Source organism: Oryza sativa, chromosome 7, assembly GCF_034140825.1.
Source record: "Oryza sativa Japonica Group chromosome 7, ASM3414082v1".
Taxonomy (NCBI): domain Eukaryota; kingdom Viridiplantae; phylum Streptophyta; class Magnoliopsida; order Poales; family Poaceae; genus Oryza; species Oryza sativa.
Window position 1 is genome coordinate 15,490,349 of NC_089041.1, and position 18,998 is coordinate 15,509,346.

At 39.3% G+C, this 18,998-nt stretch overlaps 1 protein-coding gene across 2 annotated transcripts; it reads left to right on the plus strand.

Moving 5' to 3' along the window:
• Window positions 1-5,851: 5,851 nt before the first annotated feature.
• On the plus strand, window positions 5,852-17,958 carry LOC4343118 (uncharacterized). 2 transcript variants are annotated; one of them, XM_015792030.3, is made up of 18 exons: window positions 5,852-5,965; window positions 7,167-7,388; window positions 7,565-7,631; window positions 8,932-9,115; window positions 10,190-10,242; window positions 10,536-10,624; window positions 11,688-11,924; window positions 14,041-14,105; window positions 14,192-14,252; window positions 14,323-14,440; window positions 14,511-14,592; window positions 15,553-15,625; window positions 15,694-15,755; window positions 15,853-15,948; window positions 16,363-16,517; window positions 17,124-17,220; window positions 17,344-17,421; window positions 17,503-17,958. In XM_015792030.3, the coding sequence occupies exons 1-18, from the start codon at window positions 5,959-5,961 to the stop codon at window positions 17,608-17,610; spliced, it is 1,854 nt and encodes a 617-aa protein (XP_015647516.1). In that variant the 5' UTR covers window positions 5,852-5,958; the 3' UTR covers window positions 17,611-17,958. The 2 variants fall into 2 exon arrangements, with proteins under 2 accessions (XP_015647516.1, XP_015647517.1); XM_015792031.3 differs by lacking the exon at window positions 7,167-7,388.
• The last annotated feature ends 1,040 nt before the right edge of the window (window positions 17,959-18,998 follow it).

Below are 18,998 nucleotides of genomic sequence, written 5' to 3' on the forward strand. Positions count from 1 at the left end.
GGTAAATTTAGAACTTTGTTTTATAAATTTCAATTCAAAATGCAATGAATTTGAAATATAATTACATTAAAAGGAACCATGTCATTTCAGAACTTAAAAAATGAAACTGAGAAAAATTGTAAAGAAAATAGATGTTTGCTTCTAATTCTCAATTGTTCTGTCAATGTTTGTGCAGATATGACTCAAGTTACAGGAAATGCAGAAGAAAAAAAACAATGAATGCACCCGCAGAGTGAAAGCACAGGAATCAAGAACAGGTAAAATATCAGAGTATGGAAATGAATTTAAAAGTACAAATTTGAATTGTTTAATAATTTCAATACAATTTACAGTCAAACTGTATAAGAATTACATAGAACAAACACTGTAATTTTAGTACTCAATACATGTAACTGACAATCATATATTAAAGCTTCTAGTCATGGTGTTAAATTTTATTTTATATTTCAAAATTCATTTTGTAATTCCTGTTTTAATTGAAATACTTTTGTATTCAGGATTAAAAGACAAAAATATCAGGATTAACATAACAACATCGTGTTCACAAAAACTATGCTAGCTTGTGAATCACATCCCAGAACAAATCACATAAGCATGCACAAGCACAACTAATGTTTACAGGAATCACACGTTTTAGACAAGCTATCTGACAGTAAGAAAAAAAACACAACATCCATGCACTTTGGCTCAAAACCTCGAACTGTGAAACACGAAATGCTCTGCAAAAATTGTGGAAAAGGATAATATTGCAATTAAACTGAACACTCACTAGTTTAGCAGCAGTTCTTTTTAGTCAACCAGTTGAGTAACCATTATCAAACAGGATCAAGAGCCATCACACTGAAGCAAGAACATAAGTGCGTACAGATAATGATTGCACAAGCAACGCTTTATTAGCTAAGCACTGCTCCATATGCAACCAATTTCCATTTTCCATGACTAAGCACACACTATCCTACATAAATACATAATTATATTTCTTTGATGGACCATTTGTATATTTTGAGTAGATCTAAACACTGAGGTGGGCTGTTTCAGATCCCTGGAGTTGTTTGTCACCATAAAAGAAGTCTGAACTGAAAATAAAAAATGAAAAGTAAGGGGTTTCCCCTGACATAGTGTATTAGCTAGGATCAAAATCTTGCAAACCTTCAAACATACACCAATACATGCTTGCAACTACCGAAGTAGGTAACCAGGGTACTGCATATGCACAAAATCTCAAAACAGTACACCCACCCTCAAGTACCGTAGAAAAACTGCATTTGTTTCCAAACATACTCATGGATCAAACATAAGAAATAAGAAAGGATACAGTGTTTAATTTGTAAGCCAGATTAAACACTATACTGACATTCATAGTGAATAATAAGGGATTCCCAGAATATCATACAAAAGCTAAAGGCCAATACATACATCAAACAAGCAAAACCTTGGCAATTTAATCAACATCACCAGTTGCAAATGCACAGAGACACAAGCAAGGTCAGAGGCACTACATGAGAGCTAAATCAAAGCCTATATTGCATAACGACTACTACTGATCCCCAAAAAAAAGTGATCCCAAATGCTCTGCATCAACAATGTCGTCCTCTCATCAAATAGCAAAAGCAAAACTACCCGCGAAAATCACACATGCGGATGGCTCCCGATTCCAGCGACATTAGAAGGGGAGAAAGGAGGAAGAAAAACATGGAGGAAGGGAGCAAGTACTCACCAAAGAATCTCCGTACACGATGAGCTACTCACCAACGAATCGCCCTCACGTCACTCCGGCGGAATCACCAGATCGACGCCGCAGCGAGAACGCCTCCCGTTGACGACGGCAAAATCGCTGCTGCTCTCCTCTCCCTCTCACAGTTTCGTCTCTCTCTCTCTCTCTCTCTCTTCTGTTGGAAGAACCGAGATAAATGAGCAAGAGTGGGACCCACAGAAAAGATGAGAAAAAAGCAGGCGCGGATTTCAAAAATTAAACAGTAGTTGTGGGACCCACATAGCCAAAAAACAAAAAAAACCGATAAAGCCCAGCCCAAAGAAGAAAAAGATGAGTGGCCCAAACAATAAAGTCCATCTCATAACCCAGTGAATGCACGAATCTTAAACAAGATGGATGGCCCAAAAAACGAAAGATAGAGCCCAACAAAATCTGTCGACAGAAGAATAGCCGTTCCGATCATTTTAATAGCAACCTAAGCTATATCGATATATGTCTCAGCCGGACTAGCCTCTGGCCTCAGTGTACAGAAAGCACAGTACGCAAGCAAACAAGTAAACAACAACGAGGCCCAGCGACGCGTAGTCATATCTGACGCCATCATTGCTCGTTTTTTCTGCCGTTTCAGTCGTACAATGCGTCAGACACATGCGTCGGACGTATAGCAAAGTTGTTTGGCATAACGTTCACTATGAATTTATTGGGTTTAATTTTCAAAATATAGCTCAACTGCTACTACTTCATTAATTGATTCCAGCATAGAGGACACATACTTTACACGCACATACGTGTAAGTGCGACCTCATAATACAGACGTTTAGAACAATGATGGATGGAGTCTGCACCCAACACTCCACGTAACACGAGCACCATCATTTTGTCTCAACTTATCAATCACAACTAAAATTTAAATTTTAAAATTAATTTTAAAGTTGTTTTTTTATGTTTTTTTTAGTTCGTTTTTCTTACGTTGCATTTTAAGTCGGTAAGAACACATGCAAAAGCTTTATATGTAAATTATTTTTTTACCACTGATAAACATTATGACTTATAATCAGCTTGAAGTTACTTTTATTCTTGTTTTCCTTTCATGTCACTCCTACTTTTCTGTTGTAATGAAGTTAATCATTTTATAAATATGATCAGTTAGTGTTTGATAAACTAGCCCATGGGTTGGTGACTAGTAAGCTATAATGGTTATAAGCTTATAATTTGTTAGTTACTTATTTTTTCTCTAGATCCCAGTCAGTTTTGCTCCAAAATTATACACCGGTATAAACCTAAAACACACACTCACTCCTATCTAGATTGGATCAATCCCTACACATGCGTGAGCTCCATGCGACAGTGAACCCTTGACTGCTTGCACCTGTGACATCCTGGTCCAGGGCTTAATAGGATTAATAGAATACTCATACCAATAAGTTGCAACTTCTTTTCCGGAAGCCGATCTCCAAAGAACTCTGAGTTAAAGCGTGCTTGGCCTGGCGCAATTTCGGGATGGGTGACCGATTGAGAAATTCTTCCCGAGTGCACGTTCCTGGCTTAGGGTTGACCGACGTTCTTCCCAAGTGCACGTTCCAGGCTTAGGGTTGACCGACGAGGACGTCGGATCCCTTAAAGGGGGAGGATGTGACATTAATAGAATACTCATACCAACAAGTTACAACCCTTAAGGGAGTGGGGATGTGACATTAATAGAATACTCATACCAACAAGTTATAACTTTTTTTCTAGAGGTTGATCTCCAAAGAACTCTGAGGTTAAGGGGCATCCTGCTTTTCCGGAAGCTGATCTCCAAAGAACTCTGAGGTTAAGGGGGTGAGGATGTGACATCCTGGTCCAGGGCGAGGACGTCGGATCCCTTAAGGGGGTGAGGATGTGACATTAATAGAATACTCATACCAACAAGTTGCAACTTCTTTTCTAAAAGCCGATCTCCCAAGAACTCTGAGGTTAAGGGGCATCCTGCTTTTTCGGAAGCCGATCTCCAAAGAACTCTGAGGTTAAGGGGGGTGAGGATGTGACATCCTGGCCCAGGGCTTAATAGGATTAATAGAATACTCATACCAACAAGTTGCAACTTCTTTTCTGGAAGCCGATCTCCAAAGAACTCTGAGGTTAAGCGTGCTTGGCTTGGAGCAATTTTGGGATGGTGACCGATCGGGAAATTCTTCCCGAGTGCACACGAGAAAAGCTGCCAGATGTAAGTGGGCCCGGCCTGGAAGAGGCGGAACGTTACAACACCACACTGCCCTTTGCCTTGCCAACGCCTCCTTCTTTGGTGGTGACGTTGATATGACCTTTATCTTCCTCTTCCCAACCCCTCTAAAGCTGCCCCTGCTCTATATCTCCACTCTACCTTTACCCCTCACACGCTAGATTTGTCACTCTACCTCCTCTACCTACCTATCTTTTGCAGCCATTGAGCACCATTCCCAACCCCTCTAAAGCTGCTCCTGCTCTAGACCTCCACTCTACCTTCACCCCTCACACATGGTAACCTAATATCTAACATGTTTGCCAAAGTTGTAGCCATCACGAAATGTTGAACACTATTGCTAAGTTTCCATCTGCCACCTTAGTTTTCTAGCTAGCGGTAGTTGAAGATAACTCCCTTGCAGTTTCACTTGATCGAGGGCAAAACTGATATATATATTTTATACTTATTTAAGTGATTTAAGTTAATTGAAATTTAAATCATTCTAAGAAAAATGTTCACGCCCACAACAATTTCATGTATACATGATTGTTTAGAAACCTGGAGAGGTGATGTGAGTCGCTAATGTTGAAAAAAAAAACTATGGACATTTGGTTGGTAGAAAGGAAAAAAAATACTCTAATTGATCAACCTGAGAGATTAATGTTGGTACAATTACTTGCCCCAACAAGCACAATGGAATCCATGAGTTTAAGGACATAAGCTTGAGGAGGTGAGGGGTGAAAACGGTCGGAATCAGAACCATGTTTTTTATTATTTTTACAAAAACGGTTGGAAATGGTTGAGAAATTTCTATTTATGAATTTAACTATTTAGGATCAACTTCAACGCGACACTGATAGAAATTAAAACGAACTTAATTTTGCAAGCAGTAATAGTCGTTAAAAATATTATTGTTATGTTAGTTTTATGGGAAAAAACGGCATCGGTATGGTCGGAAAGTTTCCATACCGCAGGAGACATGAGAAGAGGGTGGAGAATGAATCTCCTGCCCGGGAAGAGGCTAAAAATCATGTTTATATAGTGCCAAAATGGCTTGTGCATTTACAACTCTTTGCCCTTTAGAGGGCAGTGTTATTTACAATACTCCAGGTCAACGCTCACAGGAGGGCCCGACTACACCTATGTTGCACTTTAGGCTATGCCTTATTCGGTTAATCCCTCCCATAAGGGAGGTTGAGTGATATTTGAAGGGCATTTATTATACTCCTATTGTGGTGTGGAATTATTCTCCAATCCCTCCCTCTTAGAGATTAAAATGATGTAAATGGCTAACCCATGAATCCACTTATAGGTCAAAAAGTGGGTAATCGGTACTTACTTATTTAGACTATAAATGGATTCACAGGTTAGTTCACTTGCACGTTTACTTTAGCTCTCATACGGTTGCGTTAGTCATGTAGGCATATAGGGTTGTGGGCTACATGGCCAGGCATAGGCCGCACACGTCCTACTCTCATTGTAGATGAGGTGTCTCAGTTAAACCCAAATATCTGGGCTTTGGGGCATGGTGCCACCTCTCTATTCAAATTTCACTGGAAATCACGTAGAGATAGCATGGAGACGGCCCTGTTATACATTTCTTGATATACTTATAATCAAATCAATAATCCGTGATGGTAATTCACACAATAATCTAAATCAAATGGGGCTTAATACAGGTTGCTAGAGAAAGATAGGGATGACTTTTGAAATTTTTGGTAATACTGTGGAAAAGAATGAATTCTTTTTATTTTTGACAGAAGAGAAAAAAAAGAATCAATTGGAATCAAACATTGCTATGGCCTTTGAGGAACGCAAGTACGGAACGAACCAAGTGACGGAGACCAGAACAGCACAGCTATACCGATATTTCTCGAAAAAAAAAAAAAAGAAGGACGGATCCCTCTTACCGGCGGACGGCGATACGGCACCTCATAGATTATTCCGTCCGTTCCAACAACCTCTCCGCCTCCTCGTCCCCGTCCTCAACCTCACCGCCTCCCCGCCGCAGTAGCAGAGTCGCCCGCCGCCGCGCATCCGCATGGCAGGTCAGTGCATGCCTCCCCTTCCCCTTCCCCTTCCCCTTCCCCTCCATGATCGGAATTGAATCCAAAGCCTCGAGCTCCTCAACCTCCCCGACTGCCTCATGGGAGGCCGGGAGGCGACCCCGCCCAAACCCCCGAAGCGATACCCACGAGGCCACCACCACCCCCCGCCGGCGGCGGCGGCGGCGGCAGCGCCCCCTCCCCCTTTCCGCTCTCTGGCGGGTTTCCTGTTTCGCCCACCGCCGACTGACTCCCTGAGGGGTCGATGATATCCCCACTTGTTTGCATTTAGGTCTGATGACTCCTTGTGTTTGTAGTTGGATTGGATGTAGACATTCTGTTGTGCTGTGCTGTGCTATAACTTGTTGCTATACGTTGGGTTGTGAATCTGTTGTGCCAGTTAATTTGGTGAAGTAATTAGTTAGTGGTGGTTGCTAGTTTGATTTAATGTGAAATGTAAATATCGGAAGCATATTGTGAGAGAGGGACTGCCCTCCATGGTTCTGACAACCCCATGACAGTACCGTGGAATATAGATGTTAGAGCATTGGACACTTCCATGATACTGTCATGGGGTTGTCAGAAAGAAATATATCAAAGTTGAACTGAGAAGTAATCTAATTATTTAGTAAGTGCAAATTTGACGAGTAGTTTTGTCTCAACAATAAATGCTGGAATGAAGATCTAATAAATCGTGAATATAGATCAACAATCTTGCTAACGATGGAGCACTTCCATGGTGACTCTGACAGTCAGATCTTCTGATGACTAACACCTTCATCCTTTTTGTCCTGATCAGTATATGTAGTTCCCTGCAACCACCTCTGCTACTAGGATGATTAGCTTGGCTTGAATATGGCTTCTATGGAATAAAATCAACCCATCGGTTCCGGAATATAAGTTGTTCTAACAATCCAATCCTGTTCCTGAATATAAATACTACACCTTTCTAGGAGACTTCTTCATATATTATCTACTCCCTGAATTAATGGAATGGAGCTCGTTTTAAGACTACCTGAATCCTTGCACCTGAACAAATTTTGAGAATTGGGGGAATGCTGATGTTTACCAATTTGCATCACGTTGAGCAAAACTATGCCATTTGGCTACAATGTTTGCATAAAAACCAAAATAAATAATTATCCCTGTAACATTTATAAGTTGACATTAGAAGAAGATCTGATAGATTTGAAAATTTGTGCAGCATTATCAGGGAAGATCATTCAAAATGCATTCTTGGCACAACATCGCCCACAGGCTAGACACAGCACAAGATATCCCAGTGACTTTTGTGCCCTCGATACCCGCAGCGTGCATTCTTTCCAGGAATGTAGACTAAGACTGGCTGGTACTTCAGCCAAGTGGTTAAATACAATATCAACAGCATGGATTAGCTCCAGCAAACAAGCATATATTAGCTGCAATGGTGTGTTCTAGGCTCTCATTGATCAGGTTGCTTAATGCTCACTAGTGTTACGTTAGGATTTTTTTTTCGCTAACTCATTTTGGTGATTTTATGCCAGATTATAGAATCAATACCTTTTTTTTTTAATGTATGTATCAACAAATCTGAAAAGTCACTTACAGTAACCTTCATTGCAGCTGCTCAAGGTAGCAGCGTTGTCCCATCCTCTGCGAAAGTTGACTTTTTAAAGCTCCAGAATGGCAGGTATAACAATGTTCACTCTTTCTATGATCTACACCCTCTAGTCTAACTATGATATTGCTCTTTCTAAGGTCAAATTATATGGCTGTTTTTCTCTTTAAGCCAATGGTAATGAGCATATGGTTTCCAACTATGATGTTGTTTGAAAGCACCGTGGTTCTTATGTTAACAGTCAATTCCATGTCTAGTGCTTCTGTGTTCCTTTTCATTTAACCATCTATTTGCTTTGGTGTTTTGACATGCATCCCATGTTTTTGCTTTATGTGCTGCTCTTAAACACCTCAATAGCTATTAAATTTCAATCTTACTTGTGTCAGAGAAAAAACTCTTTGAGATAAAAAAAAATGTTGTAAGTTGAAACAACATGGAAAGACCTATAACCATACATCCTCATTTGAGATTATAATTACAAGAATATTGCTTCTGTAAACCGCAAATCACATAATTTTGAGCGATGCTGTTGCTTAGCTTTTTCTGGTTCAGCTGCAATTGTCAAAAGGTATCTGGATATCCTGCTGGTGAAATGCATATGACCATTGAATAATTATTGTATGAATACAAGTTCAACTTTGGCTTTGACCTTTTTTAGAAAGTAATTACATGCGTTTTGGGCTGCATTGCACTTTATGGTAAATTATTCGGTGATCTAATGGATAATCTAGTGTTAAAAGTCTCAAACAAAAAAAATCTGGCAAGAGCTTGTGAGATATTGCTAGTTTCCATCCTATCTTTACCTGCATGGCATGGATTGGTGCATTAAAAGAACTTTTTCTTCAGCTCTACGCCATTAGGAGAATTTGTCTTTAGTTATACAGCACAGTAAAATTCCAAATTGCTAGCTTGTGTGTTACATGTGGTTCATGTCATCCTGTCTATGGACTTGTTTCTCTTTTGACATCAATTGAAGGAGACCTTGTATCTGTATCTAATTGGGCATATTTTCTCTATATTCCTATCTCTTAGCATGATATTTTCCCTGATATAACATCTTCCTCAGACCTAGGACTAAAGGTTAAAATTCATGTTTGATCAACTCTTGATTTATGTCATGGGCATATGCCTATCATAATTTATTTGGAATTGTGTGATTATCGTGAACTTATATTGTTCTTCTTGATATAGCTGGTATGTTGGAATTAAGTTATCACTTTTGCTAAAAAAGGTGAAGAATCAATTGATCATACAGCTTTGGGATGTTCTAGATGGGGTTTATAACAATTTTAGTTAAAGCTAAAGAGTTTCTTGTGCTGCATCCATGATGTGTTATTAATCAATTTGCTTTACTCTCTTCTATTTCTCACAGTGATATTCGTGGTGTTGCTGTTGGTGGGGTCGAAGGCGAGCCCGTAAATCTCACTGAGCCTGTTACTGAAGCAATAGCTTCTGCATTTGCTGCATGGTTATTAAACAAGAAGAAAGCGGATGGATGGAGACGTTTAAGAATTTCTGTTGGACATGATTCTCGAATTTCTGCACATAAATTGCAGGTGGCTCCTGTTCTCCGCTCTTATTTTTATTGAACCTTTATTCAAAATAATGCATTGCATGCTTTAAGGAATTAAGCTCACCCCTTATAATTACTAAAATCCTGTTCCAACTAGTGATGATTTGGACTATTCTCAGTTTTAACCACTAACCAGTGTTGTTGTTTTTTATTTTTGCCCAATTATGTTGCCATGTTGAAATTTGGGATTAACAAACTTTTATTTCATATGTGGATCAAGAAGCATTCTCGCAGAAAGAAAAAGGATGTGAACAACTTTTCTGTTTTGACATCTCAAGCATTTCTATGATTGCGGCAAATAGTTGTAATTATATGTATTTTGTCTAAATATAAGGTGGTACGAAAGACTTATATCCAGATATCTGCTGCTTATTTGCATCTGATGTTGTACTAGCTACAGGTTGTTTTTCTTTTCTTGAATGCAAATTGACTGAAATCGTTCACTTTATATAGTGATACTGCTCTATTTCCATATATTTTGAGAATTGAACTTGGCTTTTGGAGCATACGTCAGTATAATGTATGTTGTTGGGTAAGGCTGTTGGAGTTGATGGATGGAGGTCAAAATTCACACCTTCTGTGTTTGCACTGTGTGAGTTGATTGGGAAATGGGAGTAGAGCTCCACACGTGGTGTCCAAATAAAAACTACTCATTCAGGAGGGAATAGAAAATTGTGCAACAGATAATTCCTTGAAAAGTTGTGCCTTTTGCATGCAGAGTTTTCTTCTACTACTTACAATCAATTGAATTACCATTTGTACTTTTTTGACAAAAAATATACACACTTAATGAGATATTAAAAGGACCTTTGTGCATGCCTAAGTATTTGGATTCGTAGTTCTGGTACATATTAGTCAAGGATGTGTTCTCTGCTACCTTTTATAATTTTTCAATGATGTTATTTGATTTATATTAGGCACTGCATTCTGTTGGTAACTGAACAAAAAATTTCCAGTCCTGACTTCTGACAAGTCTATATGTAGTTTGAGCAATGTGATTTGGTCCTTCAATTTTTCTTTTTGCAAGTATTGCTTATTAAAAAGTGATAATTGTCAGGATGCAGTTACTCTTGGAATTACCACTGCAGGGCATGATGTTTTACAATTTGGGTGAGTTGAATATTTAATTTTCTTACATTTATCAAGATCTTCAGTTTTTCCTGTAGCCTTCAATGCTTAGAATTTAAGTGTGTAATTGATGAAGTCCTCTTGCTACTGTGATTCTTTTTCACTGAGAAAATCCACACATCAATTCTTACGTAACTACAAGCCTAGGGAACTAATTTGAACTACATCAAATGGTTTCCACAATTTCAATCAGTCTTTTCTTCACAACTTTCTTACTTCTCTGCTTAACAAGTAAAGATCTGCCAAATATTCATTTATGACAATTCATGATGTAGATTGGCTTCAACACCAGCAATGTTCAACAGTACACTTACAGAAGATGAGATAAATCATTGCCCAGTTGATGGAGCCATAATGATAACAGGTACTATTCCCAGTTTAATGTGCAACATTAGCAGGCAAGCATTTCTCAGATGAATACACAAGAGTTTTGAAACATATACATGGTGTCCAATCTCTTCTCCAAACATACGTAAATTTTATTGATGATTCTTTGACTACATAATTGTTCTCTATTGGAAAATATCTCCTTCATTGGGAATTTTTGTTCTTGCCACACATATGTGCACCATCTTGGTATTGCCCATGAAAAATCATCCTTTCCCATCCTTCTTCCTCATGGGAGCTCCTTTCTATTTTCCTCCTGAAATCTATTATCTAAAGCCCCTACTATTTTCCTATTCCAGCCCCACCCCATCTTATCCGCTCTTCTGTAATAAACTCCTAGGAGACCACTATCACCAAGACCTTGTTGCTTGGCACCAAACTCTGCCAATGAAAAGCACAGTAGGGCCAGTGAAGAGGGTGCACATACTCCACTCCCTTTTGAATCCCCTTCGGCGCAAATAGTAAGAATCACTGCCACAGTTCTGATGGCCTAGCAGCCAGGGGAGCGGGGAGCCTGTGTGAGGAGGTACTGCTGAGTGGACGGAGCTGGGTAACTTGGGTTCATACTTCATAGTTACACACAGGTAGCCAGTGGGGTTGCATCTGCTACAACTCCTCTATGTAAATCGATCCTACTCCATTTATTTGTGTAGTTATTTATTGTTGGGTAGTTTGAGATAATCTGGCATCCATGCCTAAGCAGACACACTCAGCTATTCCTTGAAGTGGACTTGGAATTGCTCCTAAGGATCAAGGATGGTGAGGAAGAGGAAAGAAGACATAGGTGGGAAAAATTCTTACGAGGGGCAACGTGTAATATCGTAGTAACTTTCAAACATGAAACAGTTTCGATACTGGCAAAATCGAGACACATTCTGTGGTAGAACCAGTATGGCACACATTTGTAGTCACTAGAACAAAGTTTTCCCTTTCTTGTTTTTCCACATGTTCAGTCATTCTTCTTTTGAAATGCCTAATTATGTAGAAACAACTGTTTAATTCTCTCTATTTTTAACCAAACAAACTTCTGCCTTTCACAGCAAGTCATCTTCCATACAACCGGAATGGTCTCAAATTTTTTACAAGTGCCGGTGGTTTGAATAAGGCTGATATCAAAGATATCTTGGAGCGCGCTTCTAGAATATATGAGGACTCTTCTCATGGTAGCACACAAGAATTAGAGCAAGCTTCGAAGGGAGAAGTGAGTAATGTCGATTACATGTCAATTTATGCATCCGATCTTGTGAAAGCAGTTCGTAAATCTGCTGGAAACAAAGGTACATTTTTATGCTAATCAATATAACCTTTTGTTTTGCTAGACTAGTTTGCAATTAGATATCTTTCACTCGCTTGCTTAACTTTTGATATCCACAAACTCACCAAGATAGCTTATGCCTTTTATGAGTCATCTTATAATCACATACTCCCTCTGTCCCAAAATATAGAGAGTTTTAGAATTTGACACGGTTATTAAGAAAGTAGGTAGAATTAAATAGAAATCGATTGTGATTGGTTGAGAAGTGGAGGTAGGTGGGAAAAGTGAATGGTGGAGGGTTGTGATTGGTTAGGAAGGGAATGCTGATGGAGAAGTTATATTTTGGGACAAATCCTAAGTGCTAAAAGTTATTATATTTTGGGACGGAGGGAGTATAATTTATGTCTGCTCAATAAAAAAAATCAGTTGGCTACCTATCACACATCTATACTACTTTAAATGTTGGTAGCGGTGGTGGTTGTTCTTCCACCACCACTCCTATCACTGACGTGTGGGCCACACTGTCTATACTACTTTAAATGTTGGTAGTGGTGGTGGTTGTTCTGCACCACCACTCCTATCACTGATGTGTGGGCCACTGTCTATACTACTTTAAATGTTGGTAGTGGTGGTGGTTGTTCTGCGAATTAATTTTGAAAATATATTGTCCATTCAATTATGTTTAAGGAATATTCGGATTGCAATTTTTTTGCTGAAATATACCGTCGATCTCGCACAGCCGTTGTGCGAAAATGACGTGGGGTTGACATCGTGGGCGGTATCGCGCGGTGAAAGTGCGAGACTGCACGGTCTTGCGTGGCAACAACGCAAGACCGCGCGGTCTCACGGAATGGAAGAGCGAGACTGAACGGTCTTGCTGAACCAGACAGTGATACCGGACTGCCATGGCGATTCAAATGGTTAATTAGTGATTAATTACCCTGATTAGGGATTGATTAAATTATCCTGATTAGGGATTAATTAATCGCTAATCAGGATAATTAATCACTATTTCTTATTAGTTAATAGGTAATTAGGTAATTAATCACTAATTAAAGTGGAGACCGTTCCATCAGCGAGACGGTGTCGCTGTTTCCATCAGCGAGACTGTTTGGTCTCGCTCTTCTGTTCCGCGAGATTGCACGGTCTCGCGTTGTAGCCGCGTGAGACCGCACGGTCTCGCGCTTTCACTGCGCGATACCATCCGCGACATCACGCATACATCATTTTCGCGCAACAGTTGTGCGAGATCGACGTTATATTTCTGCAAAAAAGTTCGCATCCCGGATATTTATGAAAAAAAATTGAATGAAAAGTATATTGTCTAATTTAATTCGTTGTTCTGCCACCACCACTCCTATCACTGACGTGTGGGCCACATTGCTAGTGAAAAATTCAAATATTCTTGACTTCTACCGTGAGAGCCAAGAGATAGAGAGTAGACTTGGGCTAGCTGTCAGAGACTAGCAACCAGGCCTAGATCTTCTTTTCAACTTTAGGGAGATGGCCTAAGCTTTTTTTTTTCCAACTGTAACATGATGGATTAGGTCTTTGGAGTGGATAAGAATGGTTAAAATAAACAATGGTCTCAGTCCACGATGAAGTCACAGTGATTATTTTTTGCAGCATGCACACCTAATGAATACTTACAATGATGAAGCAATATAATGTTTATCTGATTTTTCTTTTAATCCCGTAACAAGAGTACGTGCATTCTGATAGTTTTAGTTAAGTTTACTTCAGGTCTCTGATCATGATTGTTTTTCCATATACAATTCATATGTATGCTTCATTGCTCTATTATATAGTTTTTATATATTTCAATAGAAAACCATCTTGTTGTTCACTACATATTCTTTATACATGTATTTGCATGTATTGATAAAGTTCCCTTCACTTGTGAAGACCACTGTGCCATTGTGTCACTCTTTACATTCTCAGAAAGGAAATAATAACTTCATGTATTTAACATTTAACCTGTATCTAGTATACTTATGTCAGCCATAAAGGGTGCAGTAAGGAAATGTGGGATAACAATGTTGAAATGGTTGAGAAAACGATTGTGAAATGGTTAAATATAAATTATGATAAAGATAAGAAAACTCCTGGTTCTTATGTCTGTTCTCATATGGTCTTAGAAAAACCACTGGAGGGACTGCACATAGTCGTGGATGCAGGGAATGGAGCAGGTGGCTTTTTTGTGGTAATCCCTTTACTTCCATATTTCCATTAATTGTTTTTCAGCAATGCACCATTTTTTGTTTGAAGTTCATGTTGTTCTTGGATCAGGATAAGGTACTCAAGCCGTTAGGCGCTATTACTACTGGGAGCCAATTCCTAGAGCCTGATGGTAATATCTGCACCTTTTCTTCATGCCGGTAGTCTCGTCTTGCCTGTCATTTTACAAATTACATATTCAGGCATGTTTCCAAATCACATTCCAAATCCTGAGGACAAAACTGCAATGAAAGCCATTACACAAGCTGTGGCCGATAACAAGGCAGACTTGGGCATCATATTTGATACTGATGTTGACAGGTATAAAATATATAGCCATTGAAATTATACAGGTTCGTAATGCACAACCCTAAAATTGTGCCGTTTGCAGGTCTGCTGCTGTTGATTCAAGTGGTCGTGAGTTAAACCGTAACAGATTGATTGCTTTGATGTCTGCCATAGTTCTTGAAGAGGTAAGATCTCACAAGGCAAAGTTGGTCGTGTGACTAGTTTTGTGGGCATTTGCTATGAGACACTCTAGAACTGTGGCATGATTAAATGGCACTCTGAAAACTGTGGCTATATGCCACAATACACTTAGGTTATTATTTTAGTATTATCCTTCGCTGCCACGACCTCCTCTTAAACTTTATCCCCTTCCTACAAACATATCATTGTTATTTTGAATCCTAATGGCAAGAAATGGAACCAACATTGAAAGGACCAAATCAGTTGGTGAGTCACACCTGCAAGGGTGATGCAATAGGCACTGCTGACAGGACACATGTGCTAGGGGCTGGGCAGATGAATTCATTTGCTCCTGTTCCTACGAGGATATTTCTCCCATTTTTCTTCCACTGTATTGCCTTGAGCTGCTGCTGTTTGGCCGAGGCTGACAGTCTTGGTGAACGAAGCTGGGGGAGGTGACAGAACCATGGAAGCCAGCCCCTATCCCTGTATCTCCCTCCCGTTCTAGTTGGTTACCTTCCCTGTTTTCTCTATTGCATCGCTGCGGTGCTCTCCAGCCCCAATACGTCTAGTTGTCCAGCCTATGTCGGTTCCACAGCCAGCCACCATCTCACTGCTGACAAGCCTGGTGAAGGTCCAAAACCATTCAACTCTGCTCAGTGTTGGTTGGAAAAGAAACTAGTGTGATGTAGTTGCTGACATCTTGGCATAGTTTGTAAGGTTGAGGGGTGCCACAAGTCATTTGTAAAAAATTCTCCCATACGCAACTGAAAATATTATTTTAATAGTCTGAATGTCCTGCAGCAAAATTTTAAAGATTGTGATGTGTTTCAGCAAAGACAATTCAGAGTGTCCTACAACATATGCGACAGAATAAGAGTGTCTTACAGCTGATTTTACCCACCCAATATTATTCGATGCTACTGCAGTGATTGCCACTAACAAATCCATTGCTCTGATACTAGCACCCAGGCACTACAATTGTGACAGATAGCGTGACTTCTGATGGGCTGACTACATTTATTGAAAATAAACTTGGTAGGTATTTGTTAGATTGGTCCTCTGTTCTATTTGTTTATCGGTTGCTCATTTGTTCTATGATAAAGGAGGGAAGCATCATCGTTTCAAGCGAGGGTACAAGAATGTAATAGATGAGGCTATTCGTCTGGTTAGTTTGTACTGATTGTATAATTCAGATTGTCTTGAAATTTGTTCTATTTCACCTGGCTGAATAAAATGTAAGTCATTCCTGGTCAATCTTTCAGAATACTATTGGTGAGGAGTCACATTTAGCTATGGAAACAAGTGGCCATGGAGCACTGAAAGAGAATCACTGGCTCGATGATGGTGCATATCTTATGGTAAGGACCCCTTTTCTGCCAATTTATTGTCCTTCCCACCATGAAATTTGTCCAACCAAGCAACCATATTGGTATTTCATGCATAAGGCATGCATTTACCTACTCGAGATTATTAAATCTGTCAGGTTTGTGTTTGCCAGTTACATTTGATCTGATAAAATATGTTTTGAACTTCAGTACCACATTACAGCTGAATCTGTCATGTCGTACATTCTGCTTCAAAATTGTAGTAATATTTCTATCCCAGTTATGGGGAATCCCCATTGGGGATAGTTCCTCCCTCTTGGAATAATTCCAAAGGAAATGTGCAAAACAATCTTATTTACAGACATTCACCTTCATGTCTTTTTGTCATCACTCGTCACCACTCTTTTATGGGCATACCCAAATGATATGGGTGTTCTTTTTCCTCAGGTTAAACTTTTGAATAAGCTTGCTGCAGCTAGAATATTGAATCCAAACGTTGGTAGTAAAGTTTTGACTGATTTGGTCGAGGGCCTTGAGGAGGCTTCTGTGACAGTGGAGATAAGATTGAAGATTGATCAGAATCATGCAGATTTGAAAGGGGGGTATGTCCCTTTCCAAGAGAAGCTATATTACCAGTTATCTAACACTACACAATTATCATTGAAACAATGTCATTTTTGCCATTTCTAGTTGAGAAAATTACATGAATGAATCAATTTGATTTTTTTTTTGTTTAACATTTGTTGTTCCCTACCACCTTATTCTGCACAAATATTATTATTTTGATTTGATATACAGGAAATCAATGACTGAATGATTGATTTTGAAATAAGATATCATGTGATCCCTGTCAGTTTCCTCTTCATACCCTACATTATTTTCTAAATACTGGGAATGGCCATGGTACAGCCACTGCTAACTACAGCATTTTTCACAGCCTTTTCCTCCCAATACACTTTTTCCACCACTACTCTGCTCCCACTTGTGAAGAGATGATCAGCAGATGTTGAACAAATTGTATCAAAGTACATACAATACAATTATGTCTGCTATAGATATGCCTCTTAAGCCTTTTTTACTCCAGTTGATTGACATGCATGCTTACATAACTGAGGGTTATACATGTTTGTGCTGTTAGTGCAGAAAAATAGAGGTGCCCTATTTAGAAAAATCAGCTAAAATTTCGTGGATGTAATTTGTCTTTACAGGTCCTTCCGTGATTACGGAGAAGCTGTCTTGAAACATTTGGAGAATGCAATCAGTAAAGATGAATATCTGTGCAAAGCACCGAAGAACTATGAAGGCGTATGTCATTATTCTTTGCTTGTTTTCACAAGTTTGAGTATATATCTTGATATATCTACCTTTTCTTGGGTAAAGTAGCTGGGCTTTCTTATTGCTGTATCATGCTATATTTTTACTACGCAGGTAAGAGTTTCAGGATATGGTGGCTGGTTCTTATTGCGGTTATCCCTCCATGACCCAGTTCTTCCCCTTAACATCGAGGTCAGCCTCCCTTTGCCCTATCTGAAATCCCAAGCCTTCCAATCATCCATTTAACTGACATGTGAACATGTGCATGCACAGGCGCCGAGCAAGGATGATGCCATTAAGCTTGGGCTTGCAGTGCTTACTGCCGTAAGTGAATTTCCAGCATTGGACATAACGGCATTGAACAAGTTTTTGCAGCAGTGATGGAAGTATTGCGGCGGCGACGATAATCTGCAGCCATCACATGCCTTTGTTGAGCTGGGATGAGAGAAACGCACCACAGTACTATACATAGACGTACTTGCATTCAGGCTTACACATAATATTACATGGTTTTGACTTTTCGGCTTTACTTGGTCTTTGTTTGGTATGGAAATGTCAAACAAGGAAGACTAATTTTCGTGTTTTAAAGAAAATATACAAAGTAGTTGTCAGGAATCTTATATACCATCGTCAATGTGTTTTCGGATTGCTTATATCGTCATCAGAGTGCTGTGAAGGCAGTCGGTTTTCGGAACGATGTTATCATCAAATGAAAATATTTCATGTTTCTGTTGTCTTGCTCGTATAAATTTTCATGGTTATTGGTATAAGTTCCATTCATGACCTCAAATTATTAGTTTACTATATTTTGTATATCTGCCATGTATTTATCATTTTGTGAGCACGAATCTGCTAGTGTTATGGTGTATAAACATGATAACTTTTCATCAAATTCATACCCAAAGTAAAAGAAACATTTTAATTCAAATAAAAAAAGAAAAACTTTTCACAAAACGGTAGCTCTTCCAATGGTATCGTACATAATCTTCCCTGGTTAAATCGTCCATTATAATATAGTAGTACTACTGCCACCTTTTTGAACGGAATTGAGGGTGAGAGGGTGTGTCGTAAAAAGGTGGCGATGTGACAGGCAAGATGAACTGATGATATTTTACCGCGCGTGCGCCGACCTGACCGTGGACGGTGACCTCTGATGTGGACGCCACTCGGGTGTACTGGATGTGGGCCATGAGCAACCGCCCCGTTGCTGGTGTAATCAAGCACTCGATCGATTCTCAGATGCTGCTTCCAGAAAGATCTGGAGCTCCATAGTAGCGCTATGTACATCTAAAACTGGGTTCTCCGTTCTCTGATGCGCTTGTGCGGTTGCGCCTAACCTTTGATCGGTCCATCTCATCTCCTCTTCAACCCTTAACCATACGGGGATTGCTTCTTTCTCTGTCTTCTTTCGGTGAACATGTATAAATCCAAGTACAAGAACAAAGTGAAAGGTTCTCAAAAAAAAAAAAAAGAGGCATCAATCTTTTTTTATGTACGATTCGATTCATTAAATTGTTTATTAGAATATTTACTTTGATTTCTACCTAACAATACCAAACAATACTTTGTAGTAAAGGTATTCAATAAAAATAAAACGCATATATTTTACTAGTTAATTACTCCACTACCAATTATTTTGTATCTTGCCCCTCTCTCTCGATCAAACGGTCCACATTGCTCCATCTCTCAATACATGTCTCGAACGAAATACATTAACATGGAAGGACCTACTAATATAGCAGATGGTTACGAAGGAAATTATTGTTGAC

Excerpts from the sequence above, each read along its gene's own strand:
- LOC4343118 (XM_015792030.3), top strand. Across the intron at positions 15,756-15,852 it reads TAGATGAGGCTATTCGTCTG|AATACTATTGGTGAGGAGTC; the intron begins GTTAGTTTGTAC and ends TCAATCTTTCAG. Across the intron at positions 16,518-17,123 it reads CATGCAGATTTGAAAGGGGG|GTCCTTCCGTGATTACGGAG; the intron begins GTATGTCCCTTT and ends TTGTCTTTACAG.